The sequence below is a fragment of the Sturnus vulgaris genome, chromosome 30 (assembly GCF_052056855.1).
Source record: "Sturnus vulgaris isolate bStuVul1 chromosome 30, bStuVul1.hap1, whole genome shotgun sequence".
NCBI classification, from domain to species: Eukaryota; Metazoa; Chordata; class Aves; order Passeriformes; family Sturnidae; genus Sturnus; species Sturnus vulgaris.
Genome location: NC_142272.1, coordinates 880,406 through 898,802, shown reverse-complemented (window position 1 = coordinate 898,802; position 18,397 = coordinate 880,406). Strand labels below are relative to the sequence as shown.

Below are 18,397 nucleotides of genomic sequence, written 5' to 3'. Positions count from 1 at the left end.
CGTCACCCTGATGTCACCCTGGTTTGTCACCCTGGTTTGTCACCCTGTTTGTCACCCTGCTGTCACCCTGCCACGCGCCCTGGGCACCGCCAGGTCACCGTGCCACCTGCCCGGTGTCCCCAGTGCCAGCTCCCAGTGGCACCGCTGAGCGCTGCCAGTGCCTGGTGACAATCCCCAGTGCCCCCAGTCCCAGCAGGCAGGGACCGGGCACGGTTCCAGCTCCCAGTCCCACTCCCCAGTTCCCAGTTTCAGTTCCCAGTTCCCAGTGTCCTCTCAGCTCCCATTTCCCATTCCCAGACCCCAATCTCAGTTCCCAGTCCCAGTCCCCAGTGTCCTCTCAGCTCCCAGTTCCCAGTCCCTGGTCCCAGCACCCAGGGCCAGGTCCCAGTGCTGGAGCTGGGCGAGCTGGGTGCTACTGCCAGCCCCCAGTGCCAGCCCCCAGTGCCAGCCCCAGTTCCCAGTCCCAGCTCCCAGTACCATGTTCTAGTACCAGGTCCCAGCACTCAGAACCAGCTCCCAGTGCCACGTTCCAGTCCCCAGTCCCAGCTCCCAGTGCCACGTTCCAGTCCCCAGTCCCAGCTCCCAGTCCCAGCTCCCAGTGCCATCTCCCAGTCCCCAGTGTCAGCACCCGGTCCCCAAACCGAGCACTCTGTGCCAGCTCCTGGTCCCCAGTCCCAGTACCCCAGTGCCAGCTCCCAGTAACGGCTCCCAGCACTCGGCACCAGCTCCCGGACCCGAGTCCCAGTCCCCACTGCCAGCTCCCAGTCCTGTGTCTCCAGTCCCAGTCCCAGCTCCCAGTCCTGTGTCTCCAGTCCCAGTCCCCTGTCCCCAGTGCCAGCTCCTGGTCCCCAGCACCGGGCCCCTCTCCCAGTCCCGGGTGCGCTGTCTGGTCCCCTTGTCCCTCTGTCCTCTTGTCTTTCTGTCCCCTTGTCCCTGTGTCCCTGTGTCCCTTTCTCTGTCCCTCTGTCCCTTTCTCTGTCCCCTTCTCTGTCCCCTTGTCCCCTTCTCTGTCCCCCTGTCCCTTTCCGTGTCCCCTTGTCCCCCGTCCCCGCGCACACGGAACATCCCCGCGGGACCCGCACGGACCGGGGGGGGGTTCAGGGACCCCCGGGGAGGGTTCGGAGACCCCCGGGGGGGGCTCGGCGGAGGATGGGGCTCCCCACAGGGGACATCGGTGACCAGCGGGGGACCCAGAGGGGACCCGAGCGGGGGTGGGGGTGGGTGTCCGGGCCGGGGCTGGGATGGGGGGCTGGGATGGGGGGCTGGGATGGGTGGGTGCGGGGGCGGGGGGGGGGAGTCCTCCGGCGAAGTTTGCAGCGGAACAAAGGGCGGCACTGACTTTCCTGGGCCATGCTGATGACGGTCTCGGTGGTGGCGTGGTACTCGTCCTCCTCCAGGTACTCGTCGTGCTGCAGCGAGTCCCCCTGGAAGTCGTGGAGGTCCAGGAGCTGCTGGAGCGGGGGGGCCTTGGGCAGCAGCTGCTTCACCACCTCCCGGGTGATGTTGGGCGCTTCCTTCAGCCGCAGCTTGCTCAGGATCTGCGACTTGATGCTCTCCAGCCGCAGCTCTTTGCTCTGCCGCCGCCACAGGCACACGGGGCAGGCGGGCTCGGAGGCGGGGGGCTGCTCCACCGACCCCCCCCCCGCCACCGCGGCCACCAGCGAGCCCAGCAAGCACCACAGCGGGGCCATGCCGGGGGGGGACAGCAAAAAATACATCGGAAGGACGAGGGGAGGGGAAAAAAAAAAAAAACAAAAAAAAAAAAAAAAGAAAGAAAAAAAAAAAAAAGAAAAAGAAAAAAAAAAAAAAAAAGAAAGGAGAGGGAGGGGAAAGAAAAAAAAAAATAATAAAAAAAAAATAAATAAAATAAGCAAACCCTTCCCCACCGGGCCGCCCCCCCGCCCCGCTTCCACCGCAGCGCGCAAGGGGGGGGAAGGCGGTAACGGCGGCGGGGGCGGGGAAGCGGGGACCCCGGGGGGGGCCGAAGGGGGGGGGGGGATGAAAAAAAGCGGCGGTAGCGGCGGCCCCGGGGTTTTATACCCCAAGAGAAGTGTGTCGTCAGCGGCCTTGATTGGCTGCGGGCGCACAAAAGAGGTTCTGGCAGGGGCTTGGCACCAGCCGCCGCCGGCCCCCCGAGCCCCGGGAACGGCCCCGCCGCCGCCCGGTGCGCTCGGGCACCCCCTGCCCGCCCCCCGGCTCGGGGGGGGCCCGGGGGGCGCGCGGGCCCGGGCCCGGCTCCCGGCAAGTGCGGCGGGATGGATGCGCGTCCCGGCAAGTGCGGCCGCCCCCCGGGACCCCCCCGGGACCCCCCAACCCCCCCCCTCACACCGGGACCCCCCCCCCACCCCCCTCGGAGCCGCCCCGCAGAAGGGGGGACAGGCGGGTTCCGGCAGAGAATGGACCGGGAGAGGCCGATCCCGGTTCAGGGGTGCCCGGCCGGGAGTTGGGGGGCTCGGAGACCCCCGGGGGAGAGGGTTTTGAAACTCGGGGAGGGGGTGAAGCTGCTCAGACTGGAGCATCCCAGCGCTGGGAAGCGCTGCAGGAGCATCGCTCCGGGAGGGACCGGTACCGGCCCAGCAGAGACCCCGGCCCAGCAGAGACCCCGGCCCAGGGGTGCCCGGCCGGGAGTTCGGGGGGCTCGGAGACCCCCGGGGGGGCTCCAGCGGGTGGGCAGGGGGTCAAAGCGCCCGCAATCCTGGCAATGGGAAGCGCTGCAGGAGAACCGGGAGGTTCCAGAATGGACCGGGACCGGCGGATCCCGGCCCGGGGGTGCCCGAGCAGCAGTTGGGGGTCTTGGGGACCCCCGGAGGGGCTGAAACTCGGGGAGGGGGTGTGAGGTTGCCCGATCTGGAGCATCCACAGCGCTGCAGGAGGGGACAGGGACATCCCAGCTCGGCTGAGGAAACCCCGGCCCTGGCTTGGGGGGCACGGGGACCCCCGGGGGTCACGGGGGTGCTGCCCCCAATGAGGGGGGGCTCTGGGGGGGGCACTGCCCACCCCTCACCGGCACCGGGCAGCGCTCCCGGGGGGACCCAGCGGAGTAACGAGGGGACCCCGGCCCTGAGATCATCGTGGGGACCCCCCAGGTGACCCGGGACCCCCCCCCCTTTTCCCGGTGCATCAGAACCATGGAGAGGGCAAGACCCACCGGGGACGCACCGGCGAGGGAGGGGCTCGGGGGGGCTGGCCCGGGGGGGGGGGGGAAGCACAGCCCTGGGGGGGTCCCGGTGGGTTTTTTTTGGGGGGGGGGGAGCGGCCCCGTTGCCCCCCGGTTCCGCAGCCCCGGGGCAGCGCTCCCCCGCGCGGCGAGGGCCGGAACTGCAGCGGGGGCGCTTTGGGGACACGCGACACGGGACCCCCCCCCCCAAACCGCCACCGAGCGAGCGACCCCCGCCGGTGTCACCGCTGTCACCAGCCCGGGCAGCGGCGCTCACGGGATTTGGGGATGTGGGGGGGGGGGGGGTCGCGTCCCCGCTTTGTCCCCCTCCCCGCCGGTGTCGCGACGCCCCCCGGTGTCCCCGCACTCCGGTGTGACCGCGGGCACGCGGGGCCGCGGCAGCGAGCGGGTTAAGCGCGGCGGTGACGCGGCCCCGTCCCCGCCCACGGGCTGCCCGCAGGAGCTGTCAGCGGCCCCGGTAACGGCAGAGCGGGGCGGGGGGCGGCCCCGAGGGTCCCCGGGGTGTCCCCGAGGCGTCCCCGGGGTGTCCCCAGGGGTGGGGACCCGCTCTGTGGGGGGGGGGGGGGGTCCCCCGGTGTGGGGGTGGCGGGGGGGGGGGGGGGGGGAAGTTTGGGGCCGTTGCGGGACCGTTCCGGGGGGGGCCGCATCGCCCCGCGCCTTCCGGGGGGGACAGCGGGGACCCCCCCCGGCCCGACCGCTTCCTGTCCCCGCGGGACAGAGCCACCCCCCCCGCGGGGACACGCTGGGGACAGCCCCGTGTCCCCACAGCCACCGCGCCGGGGGCCATTTCCGTGTGGCCGCCGCTTTGTGTCCCCGTGTCCCCCTTGTGCCCACGTTCACATCGCCGCCACCCCCGCGCCCCCGTGTCCCCAAACCCGCGTGTCCCCACAGCCCGCGTTCCCGTGTCACCCCTGTCCCCACTGTCATGTCCCCGTGTCACCCTGTCCCCATGGCCCCACATCCGCGTGTCCCCAAATCCCCACAAGCCCAACGTCCATGTCCCCACATCCCCACATCGCAGCGTCCCCCTGTCCCCCATGTCCCCCTGTCCCCGTGTCAGTTTGTCCCCACACCCCAGTGTCCCACTGTCCCCACATCCCCCTCCACATTTGGGATCATTTGGGATCATTTGGGATCATTTGGGAGCGCGCCCCTGACCCCGCCGCTGTCCCCGCAGGTGTCCCCGCTGTCTGTCTGTCCCCGCTGTCCCCGCTGTCTGTCCCCGCTGTCTGTCCCCGCTGTCCCCGCTGTCTGTCTGTCCCCGCTGTCTGTCCCCGCTGTCTGTCTGTCCCCGCTGTCTGTCCCCGCTGTCTGTCGCGGCCATGGCGGGGCTGCTGGCCGCGCTGGTGGCGGTGTCGCAGAAGGCGGCGGAGGTGGCGCGGCTGTGCCGGGCGGAGGAGCCGCTGTTCCGGCTGCTCGTGGCCGAGAAGACGGGGCCCGACAGGAACGCTCGGTTCCTGCACGACTTCAAGACGCTGGCGGATGTCCTGATCCAGGAGGTCATCAAGCACGACCTGGGGACACAGGTGGGGACAGGCCGGGGGGGTGGCCGAGGGGGGGTTGGCACCGCCCGAGCCCCCTCTGAGCCCCCCCCCGGTGTCCCCTCGGTGTCCCCGCAGTTCCCCGAGCTCCGGGGACACATCCATGGGGAGGAGTCCAACGAGTTCAGGGACGCGGAGGGTGAGTGGGGACAGCGGGGACAGTGTGGGGACAGCGTGGGGACAGCGGGGACAGTGTGGGGACAATGTGGGGACAGCGGGGACAGTGTGGGGACAGCGGGGACAGCGGGGACAGAGTGGGGACAATGTGGGGACAGCGGGGACAGCGGGGACAGAGTGGGGGACAGAGCGGGGACACCGTGGGGACAGCGTGGGGACAGCGGGGAGAGTGGGGACAGTGTGGGGACAGTGTGGGGACAGAGTGGGGACAGCGGGGACAGAGTGGGGGATGTGGGGCCCAGGCTGAGGAGGGGGGTCCCTATGTCCCATGTCCCCATATCCCAGTGTCACAGCTGTCCCCATGTCCCCATACCGTGGCAGCCGGGGGTCCCCGTGCCCTGTCCTGGCTGATGTGGGGTCCCGGCAGGTGGCACGGTGACAGTGCGGGTCTGTGCCATCCCGGGGGTCCCCGTGCCCTGTCCTGGCTGATGTGGGGTCCCGGCAGGTGGCACGGTGACAGTGCGGGTCTGTGCCACCCCGGGCGACACCGCGGCGCTGCTGCTGGCCGTGCTGGGCCCCGAGCAGACGAGAGCGGCCGAGCTGCTGGCAGAGACCGTGCACAGGGAGGTGACACTTGGGGACACGGAGCTCGCTGGCATCGACGCCGGAGTGTCCCCGGGGGACGTGGGGATCTGGATAGACCCCATTGGTGAGGGGCTGTGGGGTGGGGACAGGGACGGGACGGGATTTTGGGATTTTGGGATTTTGGGATGGAAATGGGATGGGATGGGATGGGATGGGATGGGATGGGATGGGATGGGATGGGATGGGATGGGATGGGATGGGATGGGATGGGATGGGATGGGGTGGGATGGGATGGGATGGGATGGGGTGGGATGGGGTGGGATGGGATGGGATGGGGTGGGATGGGATGGGATGGGATGGGGTGGGATGGGATGGGGTGGGATGGGGTGGGATGGGATGGGATGGGGATGGGGTGGGACAGAGGGGACAGAAACAGGAACAGGGACAGGAATGTGAACAGGGAACAGGGCCAGGGACTGTGGGGTGGGCTGGGGTGGGATGGGGACAGGGACAGGATGGGATTTTGGGACGGGATGGGATTTTGGGATGGGATTTTGGGATGGGATTTTGGGATTTTGGAATGGAAATGAGGATGAGATTGGGATAGGGGATGGGATGGGATAGAGGGGACAGAAACAGGAGCAGGGATGGGAACAGGGCCGGGGGCTGTGGGGTGGGGCCAGGGCCAGGCCGGGACCCCGCAGACCCCCCGGCAAACCCCCCCAGACTCCACCAACGAGTTCATCGGGGGCCGTGAGGACGTGGCCGCCGTGGATGGCGTCGCCCCCGGGGGGCTGCGCTCGGCCCTGGTGCTCGTGGGGGCCTTCGAGCGCCGCACCGGGGTCCCCGTGCTGGGGGTCATCAACGAGCCCTTCTTCCAGCGGGACCCCCAGACCCGCAGGTACAGCCAGACCCCGCACCCCGAGATCCCTGACACCCCTGACCCCCCACCCTGGGGTCCCTGATACTCCTGACCCCCCACCCTGGGGTCCCTGACACCCTTGACCCCCCACCCTGGGGGTCCCTGACACCCCTGACCCCCCACCCTGGGGTCTCTGACACTCCTGACCCCCCCACCCTGGGGTCTCTAACACCCCTGACCCCCCACCCTGGGGTCCCTGACACCCCTGACCCCCCACCCTGGGGTCCCTGATACTCCTGACCCTTCACTGGGGGTCCCTGACACCCCTGACCCCCCACCCTGGGGTCCCTGACACCCGTGACCCCCCACCCTGGGGTCTCTAACACCCCTGGCCCTGCACCCCGAGGTCCCTGATGCCCCTGATCGTGCACCCTGGGGTCCCTGTGCCCCTTCACCCTGCGCTGGGGGTCCCTGTCCCCCCTGACCCCTCACCCTGGGGTCTCCATTCCCCCATACTCCCCACCACGGGGTCCCTGTCACCCCTGCCACCCCCCAGATCCCCCACCTCAGGGTCCCACCCCCCCCTCAGGTGCCCCCTGTGACCCCTCCCCTCCCCGCAGGTGGCAGGGTCGCTACCACTGGGGGGTGGCACACGGTGACACCCGGCTGTGCTCGCTGTCCCCTCCCGCGGCCCGGCCGTGTCCCCGCGTGGTGCTGAGCCGGGCCGAGGGGGCGGCGGTTCGGGGGGCTCTGGGCTCTCTGGGGGGGGGTCCCCCTCTCTTCGCTGCCGGGGCCGGCTACAAACTGCTCTGCGTGGCCCTGGGGCTGGCGGACGCCTTCGTGCTGTCACAAGCCACCACCTTCGCCTGGGACTCGTGCGCCCCCCACGCCATCCTGCGAGCCCTGGGGGGGGGCGTGGTGGCCTTGGAGGGGGCTCTGCGGGCTCAGAGGGAGGGGGGCTCCGGGGACCCCCCCGAGCTCGTTTATCACCGCCCGCAGCCGGGGCGAGCGGGGCCCGAGCGTTGGGCGAACAGGGAGGGGCTCGTGGCTTTCGTGCACCCCCAGCACCTGCGGGCCGTGCTGGCCGCGCTGGGCGAGCTGGGCGAGCTGGGCGAGCTGGCAAAGCTGCCAGGCTTGTGACACGGGGGGGGGACACCGGGGGACACTGGGGGGGCGGGGGATGGGGGGGCTGGGACCCCCGGGGTGGGGGGTTTGGGGAAAATGGGGTGGGGGATTTGAGGGGCTGGGACCCCGGGGTGGAGAGTTTTGGGGGGCAGGGACCCCGAGTGTGGGGTGTGGAGGGGTTGGGGACACTGGGGTGGGGGATTTGGGGGGCTGGGACCCCGGGGTGGGGGGTCAGGAGGGGCTGGGACCCCGGGGTGAAGGGTCCAGGGTGTTTGGGACCCCAGGGTGAGGGGTCGGGGGGTCCCGAGGACTTTGGGGTGCAGGACCAGGGTGGCAGGGACCAAGGACAGGGGGACAGCAGGGACCCCGGAGCGTGGGGTGGGGGTGACAGGGACCCCCGGGGTGCGGGGTCGGGGGGTTCTGGGACCCCCAGGGTGAGGGTCGGGGGGTTCTGGGACCCCCGCGGTGCGGGACGCGGTTGGAGCTCAGAGTCCCGGGCCCCCCGTGTGGGACCCCACGGTGTCCCCTCGATGTCCCCCCGTGTCCCCCCCCCCAATAAAGGGTCCCTTCCAGCCGTTCGTGTTTTGCCGGGCCGGGGGGGGGCGGTGCCGGTCCCGGGGCGGTCCCGGGGCGGTCCCGGTGTCCTCTTGACTCGCCCCCGTCACATGATCCGGAGCCCTCGGGAAGGGCGGCGGTGAGCGGCACCGGGAGCGGCACCGGCACCGGCGCCGGACCGGGTGGGGACCGGGAGCGGGGGGAACCGGGGGAGGGAACAGCACCGGGACCACCGGGACTGGGGGGAAACGGCACCGGGACCGCGGGGAACCGGGGAAAGTTGTACCGGAGTGGGGGAAAGTGGTACCGGGAGTGGGGAGGGAACGGCACCGGGAACGGGGCAGGGGGGAGAGCAGCCCCGGGAACTCCGGGACCACCGGGACCGGGAGCTGGGAGGGAGCGGTACCGGGAGCACCGGGAGAGGGGAGGGAGCGGTACCGGGAGCGGGGGGAATGAGGGAGCGGTACCGGGAGCAGCACCGGGACACCAGGCCGGGCTGGAGCGGTGCCGGTAACAGGCACCGGTTCCGGTACCGGTTCCGGTGCCGGGGCGGGGCCCGGGCCGGCGGTTCCCCGGTCGAGGGGAGCGGTACCGGCCCGGGCCCGGTGCTGAACGGCGGCTCCGCAGGACGGAGGGGCCATGGCGATCGAGGGGGGGATGAAATGCGTGAAGTTTTTGGTTTTCTTCTTCAACTTCATCTTCTGGGTGAGTGCGCGGCAGAACCGGGGGGACCCCCCCGGCCACCCCCTCCCCTCCCCTCCGCCTCCCGCACCCCAAATTTTGGGGTTCTGGGCAGCGGGGGGGTCCCCGGTGCTGAGGGGGGAGGGGGGGGGGTTTGTTGTCCCTGAAGCCACATCCTGTCCCCAGCAGGGCCCGGGGAGGGGGGGCAGGGGACCCCAAAGGCGAGGGGGGGACAGGGGGGGACCCCCGAGAGCGGCGGGACGAGGCTTTGGGGAAGTCGGGGTGAGGAAAGAGCGGCGAGAGCCAACGGCCGGAGCGGGGAGGGGACACGGGGGGGACACCGGGGGGGGACACCGGGGGGGACACCGGGGGGACACGGGGGGCCCCTTCCCGTCCCCCCCCCGCGGGCACGGAGCTGTCGCCACCCTGGCTGAGTCACCCCTCGAGTGGCGGGGGGGGACGCGGGGGGGGGACACGGTGACACGGCGGGACACGGTGCCACCCCCCGCTGTTTGTGCAGCCGAGCCCACGCCCCGCGGGCAAACCGGGCACGGCCAGGGGGCACCGCCCTGGGGAGGGGGCTGGGGCTGGGGGGGGGGGATGAACGAACCCCCCCCCCCCCCAGATCCGCCGGGACCCCCGAGCGGGGTCGGTGCCAGCCCCCCCCCCCCCCCCCCCGCGCTCTCGCGTGGCCGGAAGGCCGGACTTCCTGCGCTTCCCGTGTCCCCTCCCGTGTCCCCTCCCACGGGGGGGCTGCTCTGGTGTCCCCCCCCCACTTTAATTTGTCCCCAAATTGGAGCGGCACGCGGGGATTTGGGGAGGGGGCTTCTGGTCCCGGCTGGTCCCGACTCTCTGTGCCCACCCCCACCCTCCCTCGTCTCCCCTCCCCCAGGTGTGCGGCGTGGCCCTGATCGCCATCGGCATTTACCTGCTGGTGGCCCTGGGTAGGGCCCCGGTGGCCTGGTCCAGCTGGACCCCCGTGGGGGTCGTGGTGCTGGGGGTCGTCATCTTCTTCACCTCCTTCTTCGGCTGCTGCGGCGCCTGGAAGGAGAGTTACTGCATGGTCACCACGGTGAGGGGGGGGACAGCCCGAGGGGACCCCCCCGGGAGCCCCCAGACCCCCACCATGATCCCCCCAACCCCTCCACTGCCGCCACTCCCTGAGCCCCCACCTTAATCCCCACTGGGACCCTCCCCCGACCCCACCCTGAGCCCCCCAAAACTCCCCCCATAGCCCCTCTGTGACCCTCCCAAACCCCCTGGTCCCCAAACCCCCCTCTGTTACCCCTCAGAGCCCCCCAAACCCCTCTGTGATCCCCCTCGGGGACCCCCTGAGCCCCCGGACCCCCTGAAGTCCCCTGACCTCCTCCAATCCCCCTCGTGACCCCCCCAAGCCCCCTGACCCTCCTGTGCCCCCAAACCCCTTCTGTGACTCCCTCCAGACCCCCCTAAACCCCTCCGTGACCCCCCCAAACCCTGTGACCCCCCAATCCCTTCTGTCAACCCCCGTGCTCCCCAAACCTCCTGACCCCTCCAGACCCTCCCCAAACCCCTCTATGACCCCCCCCCCCAAACCCCCCCTGACCCCTCTGTGCCCCCCCAAACCCCCCTGACCCCCCCGTGCCCCCCCAGTTCGCCGTCCTGCTCAGCCTCATCTTCCTGGTGGAGATCGCTGTTGCCATCACCGGCTACGTCTTCAAGCACAAGGTGGGGGTCCCCGACCTCCCCCCATCCCCAGGGGGTCCCCGACCTCCCCCCATCCCCCGGGGGTCCCTGACCTCCCCCCTGCCCCCCCAGGTGCACGGGCTGGTGGAGGAGGGGCTGTGGGAGGCCATGCGAAAGTACGAGCTGGACCCTCCGCTGGCCGCGACCCTGGACACCTTCCAGCAGGAGGTGAGAGTTTGGGTCAGCCCTCATTTGGGGAGGGGGCTGCTCCTGGACCCCCCCTCCCTATTCCCCAGCATTCCTGACCCTTTTTGTCCCCGCAGTTTTCCTGCTGTGGGGTGAACAATTACACGGACTGGGCGAGCGTGGAGCCGTTCGGGGCCAACCACACCGTGCCCAGGTCCTGCTGCCGGGTGGTCGCCGACACCTGCAACGTCCGGCCCAGCCCGGCCACGGTGTTCGAGAAGGTGAGACCCCCTCCCCAATTCCTGATCCCCCCCTCCCCGATCCCCCCCCCCTGACCCTCCTCCCGTGCCCCCCAGGGCTGCCTGCCGAGCCTCGAGGCGTGGGTCAGGAGGAACATCGTGGTGCTGGCGGCCGTGCCGCTGGGCATCGCCTTCTTCGAGGTGAGAGACCCCCAAATGTGGGGGAGACCCCCCCAAAATGTGAGCTGAGACCCCCCCCCGAGTGTGAGAGTGAACCCCCTTCAGTGTGGGGATGAGACCCTCAAAATGTGGGGTGAGACCCCCCTGAGTTTGGGGTGAACCCCTGCTCAGTGTGGGGCTGAGACCCTTTAATGTGGGGTGAGACCCCCCTTTAATGAGGAGTGACCCCCCCAATATGGGGCTGAGACCCTTTAATGTGGGCTGAGACCCCCTCCTCAGTTTGGGGTTCAGACCCCCCCAGGTTGGGGCTGACTGGCCCCCCAAGTGTGACTGGACCCCTTTTCCTTCTTCCCCTCCCCAAATTTAACTGACCCCTCCATGTCCAGCTGGCACTGACCCCCCCCCCATTTCTGACTGACCACCCCCAAATTTAAATGACACCCCCGAGTGTCCCTGTCCCCCCAGATCTGACCCCCCCAAATTCCCTGACCCCCCCCAAAAGTGTCCCTGTCCCCCCCAGGTGTGTCACCCCCAGATCTGACCCCCACAGTGTCCCTGTCCCCGCCATTGTCACTGACCCCCCCCGTCCCCCCAGTTGTCCCTGTCCCCCCCATTGTCACTGACCCCCCGTCCCCCCCATTGTCCCCCCATTGTCACTGACCCCCCTGTCCCCCCCATTGTCCCCCCCATTGTCCCCCCGCTGTCACTGACCCCCTGTCCCCCCCATTGTCCCCCCCATTGTCCCCCCCTTGTCCCCCCCTTGTCCCCCCCATTGTCCCCCCCATTGTCCCCCCGCTGTCACTGACCCCCTGTCCCCCCCATTGTCCCTGTCCCCCCCCATTGTCCCCCCATTGTCCCTGTCCCCCCTGTCCCCCCCATTGTCCCCCCCACTGTCACTGACCCCCTGTCCCCCCCAGATCCTGGGCGTTGTCTTCTCCTGTTGCCTCATGCGGGGGATCCGCAGCGGCTACGAGGTCATGTAGCGCCCCCCCCCCAAATTCCGGCCCCCCCAGGGGGGCTCGGGGGGGGGCCCAGGTTTGCAATAAAGAGGAAAAGCTTCTGGAGAGCCGAGTGAGACTGGGGGGGTTGGGGGGTCTCTGATGGGTTGGGGGGGTCCCTTTTGAGGGGTTTGGGGTGGGGGGGCCCCCATGGGTGGGACAGGGACCCCCCTGGGGTTTGGGGGTCTCTTATGAGGTCGGGGGAGCCTCTGATGGGTTTGGGGGGGTCCATTCTGGAGTTTTGGGGTCCCCCTGTGCCCCATTGACGCCGTGGGGCCGGGGGACTGCTCCTGGTGGCTCTGGGGGCTGTGTGTGTCACCTCAATGTCCCCAAATCCTCACGTGCCACCCCAGTGTCCCCAAATGCCCCCAAAATGAGTGAAAACAAGGACAGGTGAGTTCAGGGTGGTTTATTCATCACCCGGGGGGGTTATTTTGGGTCTGGGGCTCTCAGCGGACGCTGGGCAGGATGAGGACCAGGGCCATGTCCATGAGGCCCCAAGTGCCACCTCAATGTCCCCAAATCCTCACGTGCCACCCCAGTGTCCCCAAATCCCATTCCGGCCATGACCCCGAGCACGAACAAGGACAGACAAGTTTGTGAGGTTTATTATTCCCCACCCGGGGGGGTTTATTTTGAGTCTGGGGGCTCTCAGTGGACGCTGGGCAAGATGAGGACCAGGCCCACGAGGCCCCAAGTGCCACCTCAATGTCCCCAAATCCAACCACGACCCTGAGGACGGGTGAGACCGTGGCGGGGTTTATTCCCCAGCGCCCACCCTGGGGGGGGTTATTTTGGGTCTGGGGGCTCTCAGTGGACGCTGTGGGCCGGCTTGGGCAGGATGAGGGCCAGGGCCAGGTCCACGAGGGCCGAGGGCAGGTACGAGGCGGGCAGCCAGAGGAATTTGGCGTCCCAGCCCGCGCTGTAGCGGCTGCGCGGGTGGCGCGCCCCGCAGCGCGTGCTCGATGCAGTTCGTCACCTTGGACAGGTCCTTGTCACACAGCAGCGACAGCAGCAGCCGCTGCACCTTCAGGTCTGCCGTGGCCAAAAAGGGGCAGGGAAACAGGGCAGGGGTGAAATTGTGAATTTTGGGGTCTGTGGGAGGTGGGAAAGGGGGAAGTGAGGAGGGGGTGAGATGGTGGGGTTTGGGGTTCGGGGGATGCAGGGAAAGGGAAACTGAGGCAGGAGTGAGATGCTGAAATTTGGGGTTTGGGGGATGTGGAAATGGGTCAAGAGAGGGGAAACTGAGGCAGGGATGAGATGATGAAATTTGGGGTTTGGGCGATGCAGGGAAAGGGAAAGGGAAGCTGAGGCAAGGATGAGATACTGAACTTTGGGGTTTGTGGGATGTGGGAAAGGGTCAGGAAAAGGGAAACTGAGGCAGGGATGAGCTGCTGAGGTTTGGGGTTTGGGGGATGACCCAAGGGGGGTCCGGGGCGCGGTACCCCCGCCCCACAGCCCCCTCAGCCCCACTCACACTGGGGGAAGAAGTGCTCCCCGTAGCTGCTGCGGGTCTCGGGCTCCAGGCGCTCCCAGCGCTGCCGCAGCGACGCCTCCAGCGAGTCCAGGTCGGTCACGTTGGTCTTGAAGAAGCCGGGCTCCACAATGCTGACCTTGACCCCAAAGTGCCGCATGTCCCGCCTGGGGAGGGGGGCGAGGGGTGGCCAGAGGGCTCAGGGGGTGGCCAGAGGGCTCAGGGGGTGGCTGGAAGGGCTCAGGGTGTGGCCAGAGAGGTCAGGGGGTGGCCGGGGGGGCTCAGGACCCGCGCAGGGCTCAGCACACACCTGAGGCTGTCCGAGAAGGCCTCGATGCAGAATTTGGACACGCAGTAGCCGCCGCCGTTGGCCGAGACCCGGCCCAGCACGCTGGACGTGTTGACCACGCGGCCCCGGCCCCGCTTGAGCAGCGGCAGCAGCGCCAGGGTGACCTCGATGGCCCCGAAGGCGTTGACGGCCATGACCCGGCGGAAATCCTCGATGTCCATCCACTCCGTGGGCCCGATGGGGTTGGCCACGCCCGCATTGTTCACTAGCCCAAAGAGCCCTGGGGGGACACGGAGGGTGTGACAACCCCAGAGTGACACCCCCAGTGTCCCCGGGACCCCCCCCCAGAGTGACACCCCCAGTGTCCCCGGGACCCCCCCAGAGTGACCCCAGGGTGACCTGGCAGGAGCTGTCCCCTCACTATTGCAGCCTGTCCTCACTGTCACCTGGCAGGACCCTGGGACCCCCACCCTGTGCCCACCTGGGACCCCCACCCTGTGCCCACCTGGGACCCGTCCCTTCCTTGTCCCTGGGCCCTGTCCCCCTGTGCCCCCCCCCCCCCCCCCCTCCATGGCACCCCCGGGGGTCCATCCTGCCCCACAGCCCCTCCCCATGTCCCCCTGTGCCCCCCAGTGTCACAGCCCCTCCTTGTCCCTCCATGTCCCCCCTGCCCTTTCCCGTGTCCCCATTCTCTCCCCAAGCCCCCAGACCCATTTCCCCCCTCTCACTCTTCTCCCCCGCCTCCCTCCGCAGCCCTGTGGATGCTGTCGCTGCGGGTGACATCGAGCAGGGTGTCCCCCCAGAGTCCCCCTGCATGTCACCATGTCCCCATCCTCTCCCCAAGCCCCCAGACCCTTTTTGACTCCCTCTCACCTTTGTCCCCCACCTCCCTCTGCACCCACTCCGCAGCCCTGTGGATGCTGTCGGAGCAGGTGACATCGAGCAAGGTGTCCCCTCAGAGTCCCCCTGTCCTTTTCCGTGATCCCACCCCCTCCCCAAGCCCCCAGACCCATTTCCCCCCCCCGTGTCTCTCACCTTTGTCCCCCACCTCCCTCTGCACCCACTCGGCTGCCCTGCGGATGCTGTCTGAGCAGGTGACATCGAGCAGGATGTCCCCCGAGAGTCATCCCCCTGCAGGTCCCCGTGTCCCCATCCTCTCCCCAAGCCCCCAGACCCTTTTTGACTCCCTCTCCTGTGTCCCCCACCTCCCTCTGCACCCACTCCGCAGCCCCTGCGGAGGCTGTCGCTGCGGGTGACATCGAGCAAGGTGTCCCCTCAGAGTCCCCCTGTCCTTTCCCGTGTCCCCACCCCCTCCCCAAGCCCCAGACCCATTTCCCCCCCTCATCCTTCTCCCCCCACCTCCCTCTGCTGCCCTGTGGATGCTGTCCGCTGCGGGTGACATCGAGCACGGTTGTCCTCAGGTGTCCCCTCAGAGTCCCCCTGTCCTTTTCCGTGATCCCATCCCCTCCCCAAGCCCCCAGACCCATTTCCCCCCCTCTGTCTCTCACCTTTGTCCCCTCTGTACCCACTCTGCAGCCCTGCGGATGCTGTCGCTGCGGGTGACATCGAGCAAGGTGTCCCCCCGAGAGTCCCCCTGTCCTTTCCCGTGTCCCCATCCTCTCCCCAAGCCCCCAGACCCATTTCCCCCCCCCGTGTCTCTCACCTTTGTCCCCCACCTCCCTCTGCACCCACTCCGCAGCCCTGCGGATGCTGTCGCTGCGGGTGACATCGAGCACGGTTGTCTCAGGTGTCCCCCCGCCGCTGTCCCCGCGCAGGTTCTCGGCTCCCTGCGGGGTCAGGCAAGCGGCCAGCACGCGGTAGCCACGCCGGGCCAGCCGCGGGCCAGCAGGTGGCCAAAGCCGCTGTCGCAGCCCGTGATGAACACGTGCTTGTCCGTCACCGTGGGCAACGTCCGGCGGTCCCGCACTAGCCAGCCCAGAGCCCAGGCCAGCGCCACCAGTGCCACGTAGAGCCACATGGCCTGAGGGGGGGGGGGACAGGGGACACGTGGGACCCCCGCCGGGACCCCCCTGCAGCCCCTCCAGGGACCCCCACCCCGCCCGGACCACGGGGGTCCCGCCTCTCACCTCCCAGTGTCACCGGTGCCACATGGCCTGGGGGGGACTGGGGACATGTGGGACCCCAGCCAACACCCCTGAGTGGGGCGTGGAGGGACCCCCACCCTGTGGGACCCCCAGCAGGACCCTCCTGCAGCCCCTCAGCCCTCTGGAGGGACCCCCACCCCCTCAGGGAACTGAAGCCCCCCAGGGGCTCTGACTGTCCGGGCACAGCCACATGCTGGGGGACCCGTGGGACCCCCACCAAGGCCACCCTGCACCCCCAGGAGGGACCCCCACCCTCCCTGGACCGTGCGGGTCCCACCCTGGACCTGTGGGGGACAAGGGACACGCGGGACCCCCCCAGGACCCCTCCCCAGACCCCCACACCAGGGGTGGCTCATGTCCCCAGTGCCACCAGTGCCACCAGTGCCACCCACACACTCCGGTGACCCACAGGGCACAGCGGACACGCGGGACCCCCCCAGGACCCCCCCGAGGACGCGGTGGGACCCCCGCCCTGCCCCCCGCCCCCTGCCCGCACTCGGGGTGTCCCCCTCGCTGTCCCCAGGTGTCACTCGGGACTGACCCCAGCCGGGCTCCTCCTCCTCCTCCTCCTCCTCCTCCTCTGTCCCCCACGGGTCACCGGGGGTGGGGAGGGGTCCCTGCCCTCTCGGGGGGGGTTGGGGGGCACCCCAAACCCCTCCTGGGGTGGGACCCCAGACCCACCTTTCCCCCGGGCTGCCCGGGGCCGGGCGGCCCAGCCCGGATTAACGGGGCCGTGCGTCACCGGCCGGGCCCGGGGGGGCTCCGGGGGGGGTCCCCTCCTGTCCCCTCCCCACCACCGCGGCTTTGGGGACCCCCCCCGGGACCCCCGGCACGAACCCCGCCCTGCCCGGGACCCCCAACCCAGCTGAGACCCCCCCCCTCCCCCCGTGACCCCCCGGAGGGAGGGGACCCGCAGGGGCCGTGTCCCACTGCAGGTGCCCCCCTCCGGGACCCCCCACCCGGGTTTGGGGTGCCAGGACCCCCCCATTGTTGGTTTGGGGTGTCAGGACCCCCCCCATTGCTGGTTTGGGGTGTCAGGACCCCCCCCCAGAATTGTTGGTTTGGGGTGTCAGGACCCCCCCCAGAATTGTTGGTTTGGGGGTTTCACACCGTGGGGGTGAGTGGGACCCCCAAAAGGGTGGGGGGGGGGGTCCCGAATTCCCCCCTCGGATTTGGGGGGGACACCCGGGCTTTGTCCCGTGCCCCCCTCCAGGACCCCCACCCGGGGTTTGGGGTGTCAGGACCCCCCCCCCCCTCCCCTCCCCATTGCTGGTTTGGGGGTTTCACACCACGGGACCCCCAAAAGGGTGGGGGGGGGGGATCCCCGAATTCCCCCCTCGGATTTGGGGGGGACATTGAGGGGGGGGGGGGACACGCAGGGTCTGTCCCGTGTCCCCAGAACCTATTGGGGGGGGGGGGGTCGTGCCCCCCTCCAGCAGCCCCATTGAGGGGGTTTGGGGGGGGTCTCAGGACCCTCAGATTTGAGGGTGACCCCGAGGGTCGGTCCCAGGTCCCCAGAGCCCCCCTGGACAGGAGACCCCCGTCCCTCGGGGGGGTCCCCAAGTTCCTAGAGGGTGGAGAGGGGGGGTCCCCATGTTCCTCAGGGGGGTCCCCACGTCCCTTTGAGGGTCCCCACGTCCCTCGGGGTGTAGAGAGGAGGGGTCCCTGGGCAGAGCGGGGGGTCCCCAAGTCCCTAAAGGGGCAGAGGGGGGGTCCCCATGTTCCTGAGGGGGGCAGAGGGGGTGTCCCCCACACCTCAGGGGTGTCCCCACACCTCAGGGGGGTCCCCACGTACCTCGGGGGGGGCAGAGGGGGTGTCCCCCACACCTCAGGGGGCTCCCCACACCTCAGGGGGGTCCCCACGTACCTCGGGGGGGGCAGAGGGGCTGCGGGCGCTGCTCCGGCCGCGGCCTCGGGGCCGTGTGAGCCGGGGAGGGGGCGTGGAACGCGGGGGGGGGGGCGTGGGAACAGGGGAGGGGTCCGTGAGATTTGGGGGGCGGGGGGGCCCCCACGGTCGCTCCTCCCCGTGCCTGGCACGGCCAAAGCTGCCGGGGGTTCGGCCCCCCCCGCCCCCAGACCCCCCCCTGAACGCTCCGGGGTGGGGAGGGGGGGTTTGGGCACATTTTGGGGGGGGGGGTGGGGGGTGGGACACTCCTGGCCTTGTTGGGGACCCTCACCCTGCATGAGACCCCCCCCCCCCCCCAGGATCCCCTAACAGTGCCTGGACTTGGGGGGCTGGGACCCCCCCTGGACTTGGGGGGCTGGGACCCCCCCTCAGTGAATTGAGCCCTGGGACGTGGGGGGGGGGGGGGGGGGGTCTCACCCCAAAATGGGGCCAAGACCCCCCCAGAGAATTAAAACTCCTCCATCCCCAGGATCTGGGGAGGGGTCTCACCCCACATTGGAGCCCTGACCCCCCCCAAGGGAATGAACACCCCCCGTGTGTGGGATCTGGGGAGGGGTCTCACCCCAAATTGGAGCCCTGACCCCCATGAGGGAACGAACGCCCTCCGTGTGTGGGATCTGGGGGGGTCTCACCCCACATTGGAGCCCTGACCCCCCCCACAATGAGGGAACGAACGCCCCCCGTGTGTGGGATCTGGGGGGGTCTCACCCC

General features: G+C 69.6%; 4 protein-coding genes across 6 annotated transcripts; 2 read left to right on the top strand and 2 right to left on the bottom strand.

Moving 5' to 3' along the window:
- Window positions 1-51: 51 nt before the first annotated feature.
- GDF11 (growth differentiation factor 11) lies at window positions 52-1,691 on the bottom strand. Its single transcript, XM_088180620.1, has 2 exons — window positions 1,340-1,691; window positions 52-161 (listed from the first exon to the last, which is right to left on the bottom strand). The coding sequence occupies exons 1-2, from the start codon at window positions 1,689-1,691 to the stop codon at window positions 52-54; spliced, it is 462 nt and encodes a 153-aa protein (XP_088036746.1).
- Window positions 1,692-3,595: 1,904 nt separating this feature from the next.
- Window positions 3,596-7,436, top strand: INPP1 (inositol polyphosphate-1-phosphatase). Of its 2 annotated transcripts, XM_088180804.1 has the most exons (6): window positions 3,596-3,635; window positions 4,356-4,704; window positions 4,798-4,858; window positions 5,342-5,545; window positions 6,148-6,322; window positions 6,904-7,436. In XM_088180804.1, the coding sequence occupies exons 2-6, from the start codon at window positions 4,501-4,503 to the stop codon at window positions 7,421-7,423; spliced, it is 1,164 nt and encodes a 387-aa protein (XP_088036930.1). In that variant the 5' UTR covers window positions 3,596-3,635; window positions 4,356-4,500; the 3' UTR covers window positions 7,424-7,436. The 2 variants fall into 2 exon arrangements, with proteins under 2 accessions (XP_088036930.1, XP_088036931.1); XM_088180805.1 differs by lacking the exon at window positions 5,342-5,545.
- Window positions 7,437-7,958: 522 nt separating this feature from the next.
- Window positions 7,959-11,978, top strand: CD63 (CD63 molecule). Of its 2 annotated transcripts, none has more exons than XM_088180825.1 (8): window positions 7,959-8,102; window positions 8,591-8,668; window positions 9,537-9,716; window positions 10,277-10,351; window positions 10,442-10,537; window positions 10,633-10,776; window positions 10,852-10,935; window positions 11,832-11,978. In XM_088180825.1, exons 2-8 carry the CDS (start codon window positions 8,603-8,605, stop codon window positions 11,895-11,897), a joined length of 711 nt encoding a protein of 236 aa, XP_088036951.1. In that variant the 5' UTR covers window positions 7,959-8,102; window positions 8,591-8,602; the 3' UTR covers window positions 11,898-11,978. The 2 variants fall into 2 exon arrangements, with proteins under 2 accessions (XP_088036951.1, XP_088036949.1); XM_088180823.1 differs by having other exon boundaries at window positions 7,972-8,145.
- A 530-nt stretch (window positions 11,979-12,508) lies between these two features.
- On the bottom strand, window positions 12,509-16,633 carry RDH5 (retinol dehydrogenase 5). Its single transcript, XM_014893366.2, is given in 6 exon segments — window positions 12,509-12,860; window positions 12,862-12,947; window positions 13,390-13,553; window positions 13,697-13,955; window positions 15,339-15,515; window positions 15,518-16,633. Coding segments are annotated over 6 exon segments (960 nt in total). The 5' UTR covers window positions 15,654-16,633; the 3' UTR covers window positions 12,509-12,722.
- Window positions 16,634-18,397: the final 1,764 nt, after the last annotated feature.

Coding starts and splice junctions, on each gene's coding strand:
- GDF11 (XM_088180620.1), bottom strand. CDS start 1,691: ATGGCCCCGCTGTGGTGCTTGCTGGGCTCGCTGGTGGCCGCGGTGGCG. Junction 162..1,339: donor CATCAGCATGGCCCAGGAAA/GTCAGTGCCGCC, acceptor GATTGTCACCAG/GCACTGGCAGCGCTCAGCGG.
- INPP1 (XM_088180804.1), top strand. CDS start 4,501: ATGGCGGGGCTGCTGGCCGCGCTGGTGGCGGTGTCGCAGAAGGCGGCG. Junction 4,705..4,797: donor AGCACGACCTGGGGACACAG/GTGGGGACAGGC, acceptor GTGTCCCCGCAG/TTCCCCGAGCTCCGGGGACA. Junction 6,323..6,903: donor CGGGACCCCCAGACCCGCAG/GTACAGCCAGAC, acceptor CCCTCCCCGCAG/GTGGCAGGGTCGCTACCACT.
- CD63 (XM_088180825.1), top strand. CDS start 8,603: ATGGCGATCGAGGGGGGGATGAAATGCGTGAAGTTTTTGGTTTTCTTC. Junction 10,352..10,441: donor GCTACGTCTTCAAGCACAAG/GTGGGGGTCCCC, acceptor CTGCCCCCCCAG/GTGCACGGGCTGGTGGAGGA. Junction 10,777..10,851: donor CGGCCACGGTGTTCGAGAAG/GTGAGACCCCCT, acceptor CGTGCCCCCCAG/GGCTGCCTGCCGAGCCTCGA.